The sequence below is a fragment of the Hermetia illucens genome, chromosome 2, assembly GCF_905115235.1.
Source record: "Hermetia illucens chromosome 2, iHerIll2.2.curated.20191125, whole genome shotgun sequence".
NCBI lineage: Eukaryota > Metazoa > Arthropoda > Insecta > Diptera > Stratiomyidae > Hermetia > Hermetia illucens.
In genome coordinates, this window is record NC_051850.1 from 28151698 (window position 1) to 28167230 (window position 15533).

General features: G+C 42.8%; 1 protein-coding gene across 11 annotated transcripts in view; it reads right to left on the reverse strand.

Annotated features, from left to right (window-relative positions):
* Positions 1-937: 937 nt before the first annotated feature.
* Positions 938-15533, reverse strand: part of LOC119649845 (fat-like cadherin-related tumor suppressor homolog) — a 396664-nt gene continuing 382068 nt past the window's right edge. For all 11 annotated transcript variants that reach the window (XM_038052198.1, XM_038052197.1, XM_038052196.1 and 8 more), the window contains one exon: positions 938-3364. In XM_038052198.1, the coding sequence (XP_037908126.1) occupies positions 3120-3364 (245 nt within the window). In that variant the 3' untranslated portion in view covers positions 938-3119. The remainder of the gene's footprint in view (positions 3365-15533) is intronic.

Here is a 15533-nt window from a genome sequence, read left to right on the forward strand (position 1 = left end):
CAATTACTGGTGAGTATTATGCATCATTATTAGGGCAGCTGAAAGAAGAAATTAAAGAAAAACGACCACATTTGGCGAAAAGAAAAATTCTTTTTCATCACGACAACGCCCGAGTTCACACGTGCTTTGTTTCAATGGCTAAAATTGAAGAATTAAAATTTGAATTGGTCGAACACCCACCGTATTCACCAGATTTAGCACCCAGTGACTTTTTCTTATTTCCAAACTTGAAAAAATGGCTCGGTGGACAGAGATTACGGACAACGAAGACGTCATTGCCTCTGTAAGTTCTTATTTTAAGGAACATCCGAAAACACACTTTTCTGAAGGATGAAAAAAACTTGAATAACGATTGACCAGATGTATGGAGCTCCAAGGAGATTATGTTGAAAAATAAAAAAAATTACTCAAACAAATTTTTTTTTACACTTTATTCTAACGACTTATTGAACTACCCTCGTACCTCTTATGACCTTCATTAACCGAAAGGAAGTTGGACTGATGGATCAGAAGTTTTTCATGTTAGTATAGGCGGATTTTCCTGGTTTGGGAATAAATATCACCTTGACATCGCGCCAGTTGATTAAAATATAAGCGCGCATATATATTCCGAATATGTAAATCCAGGGTATTCATGCTCTCTCTCCGATCGGTCAGTCTGACCATAGTGAGAATCGCAACTGGAGGAACAATGTAAGTTCCTCGGGAAAGCGTGAATAGAACTGAAGTATATTTCGGGGAACTGCCGATGAGGGCTCGTAGGTAGTATTAGACGCTTTGTACCCACTTACAGGAATATTGGGAACCACAAACAGAAACTCCCTCATTTCGGATTTTTTACAGGGTTTATCCCGCATAGGTTAAGTATCGTCGAACCTATGCGGGATAAACCCTGTAAAAAATCCGAAATGAGGGAGGCGAAAATGAAAAACTCTTCTATTTTTTAATTCATTTATTTTCAATTGATTTTTCTATAAATATTCAAGTCATTTTTGCATAGTATTTTTCCTTAATTCAATTTTTAGTATGTTTACTGTACCTATATTCGCATGTCTTCAATTTCATCATGAATTTATTACCTATCATCTCATTTTTATCTTTTTTTTTCTGAACAATTATCGAAATTCATTTTAATAACCTCGCGATTTTCCGAAAGGGACATGATTTCTTCTACACTTACTGCATAATCTCAATGAATGGATGTGAGCCTTCTTCGTCTCTGTTAGGACGAGGAGTATTTTGCGTTACAGATTAAATGCGTTTGCCTATGGATATGTATAAATTTTCAATGCAAAATATTCTCTCATCTCAACAAGCCATTTTGGCTGCTCAAAGGACATATCCGCTCCCTTCGAATGGAAAAGTACGCGAAGTTGTGTGTAGAGATAAAACACCTTTTTTTGGTTGGGGGCGAATAAATTTTCTTTTGCTCTTTGGTGTGCACCGAAAAAGTGGCTTCTACACATTTAGTCCTTATTCGAATGTTTAATATGTACACGGGGTTCTAGGTTTCATTTGACTAAGGAATTGTATTTATTTCCAGATAGTACGCGGGACTCAATAGTTTAGTATGTATATTAGGTGTTTTGTTTTTTTTTTAATATAAAATCAGGAATAGAAAAATAGATCATTTTCAACTTCTCCGTTTATACTCTTCTATAAATTTCAATTTCATTTAGACGTTATGATGATTTCGTCTTTTATTAACAACATTTGTGAATGTTGGGGGTAAACAAATCATGGTGATGGGGCTAGAAGGGATGCTTAGAAAAATTGCGAAAATAAAACAAAAGAAAATAAATTGATTTCGGATATATTTCAGTAAATGAAAGTATAATTAAACAACGTAGTGCAAGTATTCGGTTATCTAACAAAAGTAGGCAAGGTTTCGAAAAACACAATTAAGCTAGGAGTATACATTTTACAAAAGCGGGAATAACGACAAAACTAAAATTGCAATGAAACAGATCAATGGAATCCAACTAATAAATAAAAATCAACTTGGATTTCTGCTCTCAAGGCAACGAGCCCCGGCAAAAATGCATCAACTTTTACTAAACGAGGGAGGGACGATTAAGGAAAACCATGATAACATCATGCTCAACCGCTTCTCCAATATCTTTATCGTAAGTGTGGGGTGTCTTGTCTTGCAATTAAATGTACAGATACTCTTAAATATACTGATTTTCTCTATTTACTCTCGTATAGGCTTAATCTTAAAAGTATAAAAAATTCTAGCACTCTAGTGTTGTGTTGATCTTTCTTCATCAGTCGACGTTCTAAAAACATAAAAGTATGTGTCGGGCTCCCTCTTTCGAATTTATTTAAATATTTTTTTACATTTATCCATATAAGTAGTAAAATAAATACAATAATAATATAATAAAGGAGATTTTACTAATCAGTGCTCATGGCTTTGATCGTCGCTTGATCGAAAATAGATCGTGGTGTCATTCATACGTTTCATTCCGTTTGTCTCCTACTTCAAAATCGTCCTTAAGTAGTTCAAATGTTGGTTTGGATTCACCACACGGAGACGATGAGGGTTGGCTGCAGGACGAACGCAAAAGGGTCTCATTCTTCAAGCATGCGTTTGCGAATCAGAGCCAAAAATGGCAACTTGTACTGAGTGTGGGTGTGGCAAGTGACCTGGCTGAATGGCTACCGCTCGACATATTCAAATTAAGAGTAAAACGTACAAAATACTGCCGTATTTGTTCAAACCTAACCACTAAATAACCTTAAGTAGAGCTATTTCAAGATCACTCACCAAGGAGGCTCGCTCGAACCGAGTCTTGGAAATTTGCCATAAATTACGTAGTTCCGGGGGTTGGAGCCAGGAACCATGTAAAATGCGATCAACTACAATTAAATATACTTCCTATTGCAAAAGCTGTCGTATAAACATTAACTTAGACTAAATCAACTTGAAAAAATACTAAAACGAAATGTCTGGGAACATGTGGTGCGTCTAAATGGAGTGCGCGAGTAACCAAATACATTTTCAGGTAAGTTAAAACGAAGTTGAGAACAAAAAGGCAGATTTTTCGCTTAAATCTTACTAAATGTTATCTGATGCGCGGTGTTGTGATCAATTTTGTACAATTACAGTTTAACTGTCAAACGTCTGTTTGATGAACACTTTTTGACCATTTTCCAGTTGCCCCCAGTGAGGGTGATTTTCTGGTCTTTGCGAGACTGCTGGCACTGCTACTGCTATGGCCGGTACTGCTTAGCTGCAATGGCGGTGGAATATCACTGAAATTGGAATCATTGACTGCAGCTTGTCCGATTCGATCGTCCATGTCGGTGCAGTCATGTTGCTGACGATGGTAGCTTTCTAGTAAAGAACTGTTCTCTCCGGCTGTAATGGAAAAAATAGAATAAATTAATAAGTGAATAGTATGGAAAGCAACGTTAAGATGATGTGTTTTATCAAGTAGAAAAGAACGGTGTAATGGGAATCATAAGGAAGCAAAAACATCAAAGCACAATGCAGTGTTCACTTCTTCTTCGGCCAAAAAAGGACCCACAGGAAAAGTTCATTTCCATCTTTAAAGTAATTTATTCAACAAGTTTTCCAAGTTTATCACCCCCTCCCCTCTTCCTTTATCAATCCTCAGTTTCCATCTGCAAATGTTTGTATTCATTGTGTCGTGCTATTGCCGCTGCTATAGACAACTGGATAGACGGCCAATCAGACGTCAGTTTATGGGGACTGTCGAGGGGAGAAGGAGGGTTTTTAAAAGTCGGATACCAGTCCACTCAGCAGTAAATGAGTATCTGATTCAAATCAGTATAATAATCTCGAGCGAGCGTAATGCTGACCACATTGCCTCCTGCTGGATGCTGTAATCCTGTAGTGTACCATAACGGTCTTGAATGAAGCGCTCTGACACACTTCAAGGCCTTGACCCAATTGGATTGTTGCGCTCACGATTATTTCCGAGCTATCACAATCTCGGTAGATGCCGGATTTTCCCTAATACTAACACTAAGTGCTAAGCATTTAGGCTCGGACGATCCTACCTACTTAAAAACTAAAGGGGCGCTGGTGGTGGTGGCCGGTGGTAGGCCAATGGGAGAATCCGTTGAAAACTCCCTGCAACATCGAGCACGTATAAAGAATGATGTACTTCTGCATGGTTTGAACCAGACTGTGCAAAAGTCCCAGGACATCAAGGGAAGTCATGAGCGATTTAGGTATAATACTTGTATCTGACAATATTATGAGAACTACAACCACCCGCTCGAGATGCCAAATTTCTTTGATTTCCTGAGCCAGTGACTCATTGTTCACCTTCTTCTCCACGTATTTCTGTTCGATGTTGCTGTTATGGGAGATAGCAACATCAATTATATACGCGGAGCGACCCGTCTTGTCAACTAATAGCACGTCAGGCTTGTTGTGTAGAATATAGCGTCAGAACTTGCCGGTCCCAATATATGCTGCAAGCAGAACTATCAAGTACTGCTTGCGGCTCATGTCGATAAACCGGACATGCTTCCGTGATCAGCCCATGCTTGTATGCAAGGTTTTTGATGGATAACCTTATATACAGAATTATGCCTGGTGATGTCTTGCACCGGTGCCATAATGGTACAGTCAGAAATTAAACGGTCCAATGTCTCTAACGCTGAACCACACATTCTGCACTGGTCGTTCTCCACCCGTTCTTTCATGATGACCTTTTTTAAGCTCGGGTGGCGACCACGCCGTCCTGAATGGCACACATGAACCCCTCCGTCTCAGCAAAGAGCTGCCCAGCACACAGCCATCATTCGACAAATGCAAATCAACAAATGGCTGCCAAAGACAAGTTCACGTGTTTACCGTGCATTGCCTTCGACTTCCATTCATCGATCCACTCTTGGTCCCACTTCACCCCACTCAGAAAATTGAAAGATCGATCCTTCAAGTTAAGTGCACTCAGCCCACAGTGTGCCATACAGACAACCGCATGCAAGGGACTCGCCTGCTCTTTGCTGTAAAAACAAGCACGCAGCGAGTCGACTTAGCGATGATGTTGTTCCGCCACGTCAACCACGCTCCTACCTCTGATGCAACGAGGCAGGTTCATCCGCTCCACGGTAGACACGGATGATGCATTCGAAATTTGGACATAGTTATCCGTATCCGCCCCTGAACGTTTTCCAGGTTGGTCTTCGTCTACGGCAAGATTCCGAATCATAAGCCAGTGAGAGGGTAGCGAATACTTTCAATGCGCTTATCTTATTCTTCTGAGGGAGATGCGATTTCAGCACCAGCTATACACGTCGCAGGAATTCGGACAGCAGAGCATCCTTCAGATCACCAACTCAAGCATGGGTTCCTTGCAGACTTCCTAGGTAGTTATAGAAGTCTGTCTCGGTCATAGCTTCAATGTGGTGGTCACCAATGCTATGTCCGGCATACGGCTCGTGATGACCTTTGCGCATGGCTTGGAATCGACACTTGTTTAATCCAAACTCCATTCGAATATCACGGCTGAACATGTCCATTATTCGCAGCAGGCTTCTAAGATGGTCGTCAGTACCAGCATAGAGCTTGATGTCATCTAAGTACATCAAGTGTGTCAGTTCGCACTTAGCACTTTATTGCAAAACCATGCCTTCAAGCGTCATTCAGTAGCCATGAAAGGGGGTTCAGTGCCATGCAAAACCAAAGGAGACTCAACGAATCCCCTTGGACGATGCCCCTCCTTATACGGATGGGCTTTGAGGTATTAGCACCCTCAGATGTACGCCCTGATAAGGTGGTATGCCACCCTTGCATGACTGTCGCCAAAAACTTTATTAGTTTCGGATCAATGCGATACAAATGTAGGACATCGATTAGCCAGGTATGCGGAACGCTATCGAAAGCCTTGGCATAATCGATATAGCAACTAAAGAGGTTTCTTTTTGCGCCAACGATTATTATTATTATAAGGAAAGAAACACCATAGACTGACTAACACCCGTTTGAGAGAGGAGGGAGGAGGAGTCACTAGTGTTTGGCCATGCACCTAGGCTTCCCGAGAAGAAGGTTGACTAAACCCGCTCGCTGTATTTACTAATAATGTAGGAAGTTGCCGCTCCGTTAAGAACAGGACTTCCCTGCGAAATTTGATTGTTTCGAATTCAAAGTATTTTCCCTGCTTGTGGTAAACGGCAACTAAGCGGTATAGAGATTTGAAAACGGCTTCCATGCCTCCAAGACGGACTAGTCTTTTGGCTATGACCTTCCCTTTCGGCGACGAATTATAATTGGATTCTAGCATGTGTAGACATTCCTCGCCGACGATATCGAAGTTCGCCAGGAAGCTAACTTGTTTCAAATTTAGTTAAAATTTCGGTGATAGGTTAAGATGGTGGCACTTCCAGTAGCACTCCGTCCCCTCTTGGAACACTGTGCTACTGTACTATGGTAAACTTGCCCGGCTGCCGTTTAGTAGCAGGAAAACTATTCTGTACTGACTGGACAGTGGACATCTTAAACAGGCACCAGAGAACGTCTGTAAATGGCCGTTCTCTAGATAATTAAATAAAGCTACGCTCGGTAGCTATGATGCGGTATTTTTGAAGAAGTCCCAAACTCAGGTCTACTTCCCTGTAGCCATAAGTGCAGATCGATGATCAATTTGCTGCCGCCAATTTTAAAGCCTGAGGTGTTAATCGATGTTACTTGGATATCGGGAGAAACGAAACCTCAGCGCCCATATCAATCAAATAGCCGCGTTTACGCAGGCGGTCCTAAACGGAAAGACATGGTGTTATGCTTCGGATAGCTATCGCTAGGGCTACCGGTAGGTTTAGTTCTTTTGCAAAGGGTTTTTCGCCAACGTCCGATGGTACCAGCATACCGGTCTATGCTGTCGAGGGTCCTGATAACGTACTGCCCGAGCACCTATTCTGAGGAGTGCATCTCGACCTGTTTCACGAGCTTTGTTCTAGATGGACACCAGCAACGGTATCAGCTAGTTTTGCTACGGTGGTTGCCAATACAGCCATTGAATGTCGTAGTGTGCGAGTTTATCCGCGCGTCGCTCGACACCTCATCAACCATGGACTGCGAGTGTACTTTATGGATTTTGTCGCGGTTACCTTTAGCATGTCCAGCGAACCGTAATCCGCGCACGCCAAAATGGCACAAGTGCACCCCACAAGCCACTGCAACAATAAGGATTGGAGTAGAGTCGGACCCTGTTTCATTTCCCTAAGCAGCTGGTTGGGTGTCCAGTCACCCAGCGTGGGTTCTGTCAGCAAGTGATTCAGCATGGTTGTCTCACTAACTGACAGACGCCATATTAAGTGCTTCTTTAATATTTCATATGAGTCTTGCTCCAACACGTCGAAGACGAGCCCAATAGATTCCTCATCTAACCCGACCAGCGCATGGTTGACACGTGTGGCGTCAGATGTGGCAGAACCACGGCTCGGAGCCCTTGACCATAAAGGTGGCATTCGTACGGTCACGGAGACCACGCGCCCTTTTGTTCAGTGGCTATTACTAGAGTAGAGTGTAGTGGAGTACACACCGAAACAACCGAAGAAGCGGAACTAACTGAACCGAAGCGAACACTGCGATAGCACCAAAACGGAGCACACTACCAAAAACTTCGCGCAGGCTCTTCCGGCGAGTGTACAGTTTTAATTGTAGTATTTACTATTAATGTATAAAGAGTAATTATTTGATTTTAGTATTAATTTTACACCAACAGCGACGGTCTGCTTCTGGCTTCGTTGGGGCGAGGATGACGCTGGCGGTATCACCAGACTTGACGGCCTCGGGGTTCTCCTGGTCCTTCGTAATCTGATGACCTCTTTGATGCGGGCGGTGTGACAACACTGGGGTCACCACTGTAGTGTTTTTATTAGCAAGAGTATCACCTAGAAGTCTCATTAATAAATGTCCACATGAACTCGCGACTGTCTCGCTGCGCTGCCCGACGGTTAAGTCTCTGTCTCGTGGTCAGATCTAGCAGATCTAGAGCCTACGAAGTACTCCACTGCAAGCAAAGTATTGCAGCGGTCTGCGAGTAGGATGTCGACAACCACCCTATGGCCACTTCAGCAAATCTGCGATATTGGGATCCTCAAGTCCACACTCTTTTTATTCCCTTCCGCCTCCATGTTACGTTTCTATTCTGGATTTCCTTTCTATAGATATTTTTATCCTTCTTTGTGGATGGATCTTACAAAGACGATGCTGCACCAGGTTGCAGTAGTGTATCGAACTTTTACCCGCAAAAGTCCGCCCATACGTCCGCGGCACCATCGATAAGTACTATAATACTTCGCCATGGAGATCGACACTAGGTCATGGTCTACACCACTATATTCAGGTCACGCATATAACGCACTTTCCGGGTTCGTTATAGTTCCTGGAATTTCTTTTAGATCGCGACTATTGTGGCGTTTACTGTGTTCTAAATCGACTCTGACCGTATCTCGTCACGCTGCTGACCAGAGCACTTCCTTAAGGAAGCGATTCAAATTTTTCTTTTTGCCACTTCTTCCCACAAAGAACTCTGCCTGATAGTAATTCAGTTGACAATGTCTTCACTCCGACCCATCTTTCGATTCATGGGATCAGAGTGGGGATCCAGCGGCCTTTTTGAAATTATTTCACGATTACTGCCATCTCCCATATAGTTCCTTCCTAATGGTTCTTGGAAGTTCACAATCACTTCCAACGGATCTAGCCTCCTTCTCCAATACCTCTATCTATCTACCTCTAGTGCACCTCATTCGCTGGTAGATATAAAAGAACCTTCGCTGAGTTGACATATACTGCCTCATCTGATGTTGCTCTATATGCTCCCCACCTGCTCAGTGCGATTGGTTGGTACACTGAACTCACTCCCCTCCGGTCAACAGCATTGCATAAAGCTGAATCTCAAACTTGTGTCCGACATAGTAGGATGGACTTCACCAACCCCCGATATCAGGTGACAGAGAAACTTCCAACAATTGCGTGAGCGTACTAATATGCTATTTGGTGTGAAAGGTAGTGATTGGTAAGAGAAATAGAAGGTAGGGGAGAAGGGCTGGATTGAGGCTCAAGTGTCAACCGCAAAGCCATTTCCCAAATTTGGAACTTGGGGATAAATCCGTGGCCGCAAACGAAAAGCTAGGGGGCCGTTCGAACATTACCTTAGGGACATCAAGAAGATGATAGGACGACGAAAATGTCCGGTAAGAAAGTCGAAGCTGGTGGACTCCATTAGAAGAGAGCTAGGATGCGCACTGAGGTGGGTCCAGTTCCCAATCAACACTCCAGCGCCACGGCACCTGCACAATTGGGCAAGCGATTGCGAAAGTCAGCGTCCGCGTGCATCACACATAGTCCTAGATAATAATAATTTTCGGTCCTTCAAAAGTGGAAACCCATTAAACAAAGTTACCCACTGAAGCATCCTGCATCTAGAAACCTTACACTAGCATTCAGTTTATTTACCTCCGAGCACAAACACAGTTAATTCCACCTAGTTAATTTTAGCTTGGTTTCTCTCCTCTCTACATCCGCATGAGCAAAACAAACTGCTTTATGGAAACTTAAAAAAGTCCTTTTTAATTTAAAACTTCCATTAAATTGCAGCTCAGATCCACTATCCTTTTCAGCGCGACCGGTAACCTACATCCCGTCGAAACCATATGTACCGATGTACAACCACCCACACATGCACGCATCAAGTGCAGAAAATAAAATGCCCTTAAAGCTTCTTTTCGATTTCCCTTTTTCCTCGTGGAAGCTCCATAAAATATATCACACAGAAAAGTATATTTTTCGTCGAGTACGAAGAAATCCTTGTTTTTTCTCTGGAATTTCACGTACTCAAGGCAAAATGTAGACCAACCAGAACGGGCACTAGTGAATCCCGCCTGGCAGTGCACGTAGCGAACACAGATAGGGGCCGAACCCAGAGACGGTCGCCATAAATTAAAATTATGAGAATCTCAGCTGGAAAATAGGATCATGTTTTTACAAAGGTCTCCATCACGGAACCCGTTGGCGTTCCGTGTAAATTAAATTCATATGCAAAAGAATATTTTTCGAGGGAAAAGGTCATTAATTCGTTCATTCATTCGTTCGTTGCTCGCATTAATGTAAATGAGACGATGAAATAGGACACACTTTGAATGGGTACAAGGGGATGCGGTCCGCAGCTTAGCTACATGAATGTACAGCGATCTATGCGAGATTAGATTTCAGCCCCGCATATGCAGTGCCTGAGTATGGGAAAAAGGAAGCCAAATTATAACGAGGTCTCCACATGATTTTAATGATATTTGACGATAAAAATACTGCCGAGAAAATAATTTGCGTTTACTGGGAAATTCGTGTGGATTACGGAGCTAATTCCCGAACGATAGGACCACTGGTGACGACATATCGGCCAGTGCTCCTGGGGAAACCATTTCGCTGGAAATTATCATTTGCATAAATTCGCTTTGAGGGATGAATGCTTTTAACGTGCGAGATAAGCTAATATGTGGAATGAAGTATAAATAGCCCGAAGGTAGCCTTTGGGTTGACGCTCTAAAGACTGAAAAGGGAATGGTGCAAGATAGTCTTCACAAAGTCAAATATGCAAATAACCTCTGAATGAGATGTTCCGCATTTACGCTTAATTTATCGTCCTTGAATGCAAATCTCCACTTCTGCACATAACTTTTATCACGTTAATGAAAAAAGTCCTTTACATATTAAAAATGTCCTGGAAATTAAACCTCTCTGTACTCCTCGTATACGAACAGAAGGACATGCTACAAGTGACTAGTTATGATGTCAATAGAGTTGTGGACCGGTCTTTTGTGATTTGTGAGTAGTAGAGTGTACTCTGTCGCAAAGGACTAACCAGCAAAAACCTATTTGTGCTGATTAGTGAAAAGGCAGGGTAAAAAAAAATTACCCTAGACTATATAGCTTTCTGCTTTGAGGCTACTCGCCTGATGATTAAATCGGTAAGGACAAAAGTATGCAAATGCTGTTTACTGAGGCGTATACCTCCTTTTTCGCTGATAACAACAAGGATTGATTTCGTCGCGTATATCACCGTTAACACATCCACAGAAAAGCTGATTCACGGACCAACTCCCAATACCCACGGAGCCCCGCAGCACCATCAAGTGCACTCTTCAATTGTGAACACTTCGATTATTCAGCTGTTCGCGTATATCAATATTAAGCCATGTCATTCTCTCCGGACCGTACTCGTCCCTTTATGCTTATGACGTTTCCCATTTTTCTTCGAGATTGTGGAAGAATGGTAGCGTCTAAGGATAACTGAACAGCAGATCAGAAACGAATATCTCTGCATTATACTGTCATAAAAATCGTATTTCTCATCCAGGATCTTGAAAGGTGGAGATAATAGAAAAGAAATCTACCCTGAATCGTTGCAGAAAATGCAGGGATGCAGAAACGTACGTATGACACCGTGCAAGGCTGAAAATGCTACGGGAAAGGTAATGATATTTGGGATTTAGACATTGGCTATAAGCTTCGGTGAGTATATTCGTATCCGTTCTTTCTTTATTTCTCTCGTTTTATCCTGACAACACGTTGTCGTTTAAGGAATGGTATCAGACTAATGGCATGACAGTTCTTTTACTTCATCGTAACAGCATTTCTACCCACAAGAACGGTTGCACTAATCGAATCAAGGGGCGCTTCAGGGGTACATTCAGGATTTTATAATGTCTCATGCGAGGATGTTGAGTGATTTTCAATTTATATTTTGGTTATGAATTGCTATTTTGGGTTTTATCATCCGAAGAGGGGGAGGGAAAAATTCAGTATGCTTCATAGTGTGGGATTATTCAGGTTGTGTAAAAACTCCGCCAGACCCGCTTTTCGTTCATCCTTACTAAACACCATCAATTGCTGAGTTATAAATATGATGGGACGTATTTTGTCTTTCTTTTTTACTTTCACATCCTGTCCAAGCCGTAGTTAAATTTAACGCCAATTGGAGTGGATTTTTGTATCTATCCAGATGCAAATTTGACATTTGATGTTTGGCAATCAAGCGCAGGACAACGAAGCTCCAGTTTGGATGTTCATCTCGAGTATCATCTAAATTCGGTGTTCATTATAACACAAATGCAAACACTGTCCCCCCACCCACACACAAACAAAATAACTATGAATGCCAGCGAAGTACCATTGACGCTTGAATAGGTGACCAATCGTGCAGTCGTGGTCCACTTGCAAAATGCTAACAAATCAGCAGGTTTTGATGCTCGGACACCATATCTTTCCGCCATTCGTCTTTAAAAAAGCGCACTCTATCGTAAGAGGAAGAAATGGAACAGGTATTCTTATAACCATCCCCTTCCTCGGGTCCACTCCCGGAGACGATCGCAGAGAGGAAGAATGTTTTCGAAAATTTGGGGAAATGTGAGTGTTAAAATTGACGGGGTTGCGCAGTTCTAATTCGTGCCCACATTCAATTATTGGTATCAACACCGAATTGTAATGCCTTAGCAATTTAATTTTTGTTTTCGGTTTGAAAAGTCCTAAGTCTGCATCTACTTGAGGAGAGCCAGTTACTCCCACACATACACTTCGGGTGTTAGATCCCAAAAAAGAAATCCGTGGGCCAAAAAGATTTGTCAGCCCTGGTACGAAACCGTAAGCTATCTTATTCCTCTTTTAATGTCTTATCATCCTACATTGAACTGACGTTAAGAAAAGGAACAGATCGCGTCAATTAAATTTAGTTTGGCAATAGTCAAAGACACTCTGGGCTGCTTGAAGTCGACAAAGAAGTCAGGGCTGCTCTAAAAAGCTAAAGAGATGGCGAAATTGACCGTGAAGGCTCGCAATCACTAAAGTTCCACTGGAGGATTTCATCGATATTCGCTTGGACTCTCTATATGATGCTCAGAAGTGGCGGTGAGGAAGACAGGGCGACAAACCTATCGGCCGAACCAAAACCAAGTTGCCGAGGAGAACCTCAATAGTGGTGGTACCGAGAGACGCTGTATCACATGGGTTTGCGGGCTGTGATGCAGTAGACGAATGCTCCAAATGGCCAATTAGGGCGATCAGACCTGAGTCTGCACAAGGACTCATCTGAAGTGGCAGTAAGTCACGAAACCTTACCAGGGGTATACTGGTAGCATGGGAACCGGGATAGCCCTCTAAATTCACATATAGTACTTCGGGAGAATTCCAGTTGTATATGCGTTCAGCTCAGAGAGAGACGTAACTGGACTCTCTATATTAGTCACGCTCGAGGATGTAAAGGACCTGCTTTTGAACACTTTTGCACAACTTCAAGTGCTATTTATGTTTTTGGAATAGTGTTCGAATATGTCTACTCCGGCTCCCAATTTCGTTTTGGCATATCGGATGGAAGGACAACAATTTGTCAACATGGTTGCCGGCTAGACTCTATATGCACTTGACTCCATTTTCCAAACTTTGAGTAACACGCTTTTTTTCGAAGAAGAAAGGGTTCCTAAGTCTTCCCAACACAACCTCATTAAATCATTACAAGGTCTTACAATTGATACAAATACTCATGCGCAGCGACTAGTGCTGTTAACGGTTGGCTAGAGAGTTCTCGTCTGATGCTTGCGGAGCAAAGAACGGAAGCGGTCCTTATTACCAATTGCCATAAAAAAAAACAAGTCAGGAAACCGGAAGCTCGGCACTTCAGGTATGAAAGGTTTTTTTGCTTCTTATGTAAGCATATTTGAGTGCAGGACTATCCTAACTATTCAAGGATAAAATTAAGGGGGTTTCTAGTCAATTTCCCCAAAAAACAGTAATATAGTATTATTAACTTAATTTAGAATGCGGACTATTTTGAGGCCTGGGCACCCCATAGAGCCGACTTCATGATTTTCCCAGGTTTTCCGGTTGGGTAGTTTCCGAGAATGAGTCCGCACTCTCCGCCTTTCCACGGAATGTCAAAACTGGCATCGAAAAGTACTAATTAAGACCTTTCATTTGATACCGAACATGATATTCGGGGAAAAGAAATTTAATCCCACCTTTGCATGTATGACCCCCCCCCCCCCTCAATTTCAACGTAGAAAGATGTTACTCAGTGCATGTCCGGGCGATCACAATTCCCACCTTTTCACCAAATGTCGTGCGAATCGGTATAGCTATTTCTACGTACTTTTCGCGTGACAGACAGACAGACATTTCGCCGATATGATGGGTCAAAAAATCCAGAAAATATGACGGAGAAGGTCTAATGATGAGGGAGTGCACGTCTGACCCTGAATGTATGCTTTGCAAAGGGAAAAACGATGTCGACACATTGCAGGCAACAGCAGATGCCAGTGCTTAGGCGAGCCTTTGATGCAATAAACAAATAAGGTTGATACAAATCAACCTCAACCACTGCGAGGCAGCGCAATACCTTCTCTGGCAGACCATCTACGAGAAGGGAATCGAAGCTGCCATAATCAGCGAGCCTTATCGCAATAACAAGAGCGGTGCATGGACTATAAAATGTAATTGACAAGGCGGAAATATGGGCGTGTGAAAATCAAGCCATCCAAGAAGTGATTGAGTTTCCGGAAGTTGAATTCGTCAGGACAAAATAGCTGGTATCTACATATATATGCTATGCTCCATCAAGCGCGACGATAGCAGAATTCGAATGCTAGGTATGCTAATCTCGGATACAGGAAGTTGAAACCTCAAAATCAAAGCGGTTTCAACGCGTGGACCGCGAATTGGGGCAGACGCACTACCAACACTAGCGGCCGTATCCGAGGCTTTCGCGGAACTAGACTTAGTGTTAAAACGGCAAATCCCCCTTTTCGTGGGACAGGGTCGGCCTCGATAGTTGATCTGACATATGTGAGCACCACATTGGCGAGGAGAATGGCATGGTTTGTTTGTGAGCATTATACTCATAGCAACCACCACACAATTTTCCTCTAGATCAAATATCGGTTATGCGACGATGTGCGTTCCCGCGGAGCTGGAAATCAGGGTTGGTCCGTGAAAAGGTTTGAAGAGAATGCATTCATAGAGGTGATATTGAAAGGCTGCAATCCTTGTGGTTAGACTTCAGAAAAGGTAGAGGCAATGATGAGATGCATAACGAGAGTATAGGACGCTGCTATGCCGAGGCAGCGAATCCTCGAAAAAGGTGGCACAAATTTGCCGGAGTTCTTAAATTCGCTGTTAAGACCAGAGCCGACTGGTTTATCAGCGTATTTGAAGCATGAATGGTAGAAGGAGTTTTCCCCGATCGGTGAAAGAGGCAAAAACTAATTCTGCTCCCGGAGCCGAATAAGCATCCAGGGCATCTATCATCATATCACCCGATTTGTCTCGTCGATACGGTAAGGAAGATACTCGAAAGGGCCATCTACACTAGAATGCTGCACCAGTCTGGGAGGAAACACTAGCGTGGATAGTAATCGGAGCTAACAATATCAGGCGACGCAGCGTGACGACACGGCGAGATAAACTACCATCTGACGCAATTCCTCTCAGGTCATAAGGGTTACAGGAAATATCTTCACCAATTCAGGCTGGATGATTCGCCCTTTTTCCCTGAATGTCATTG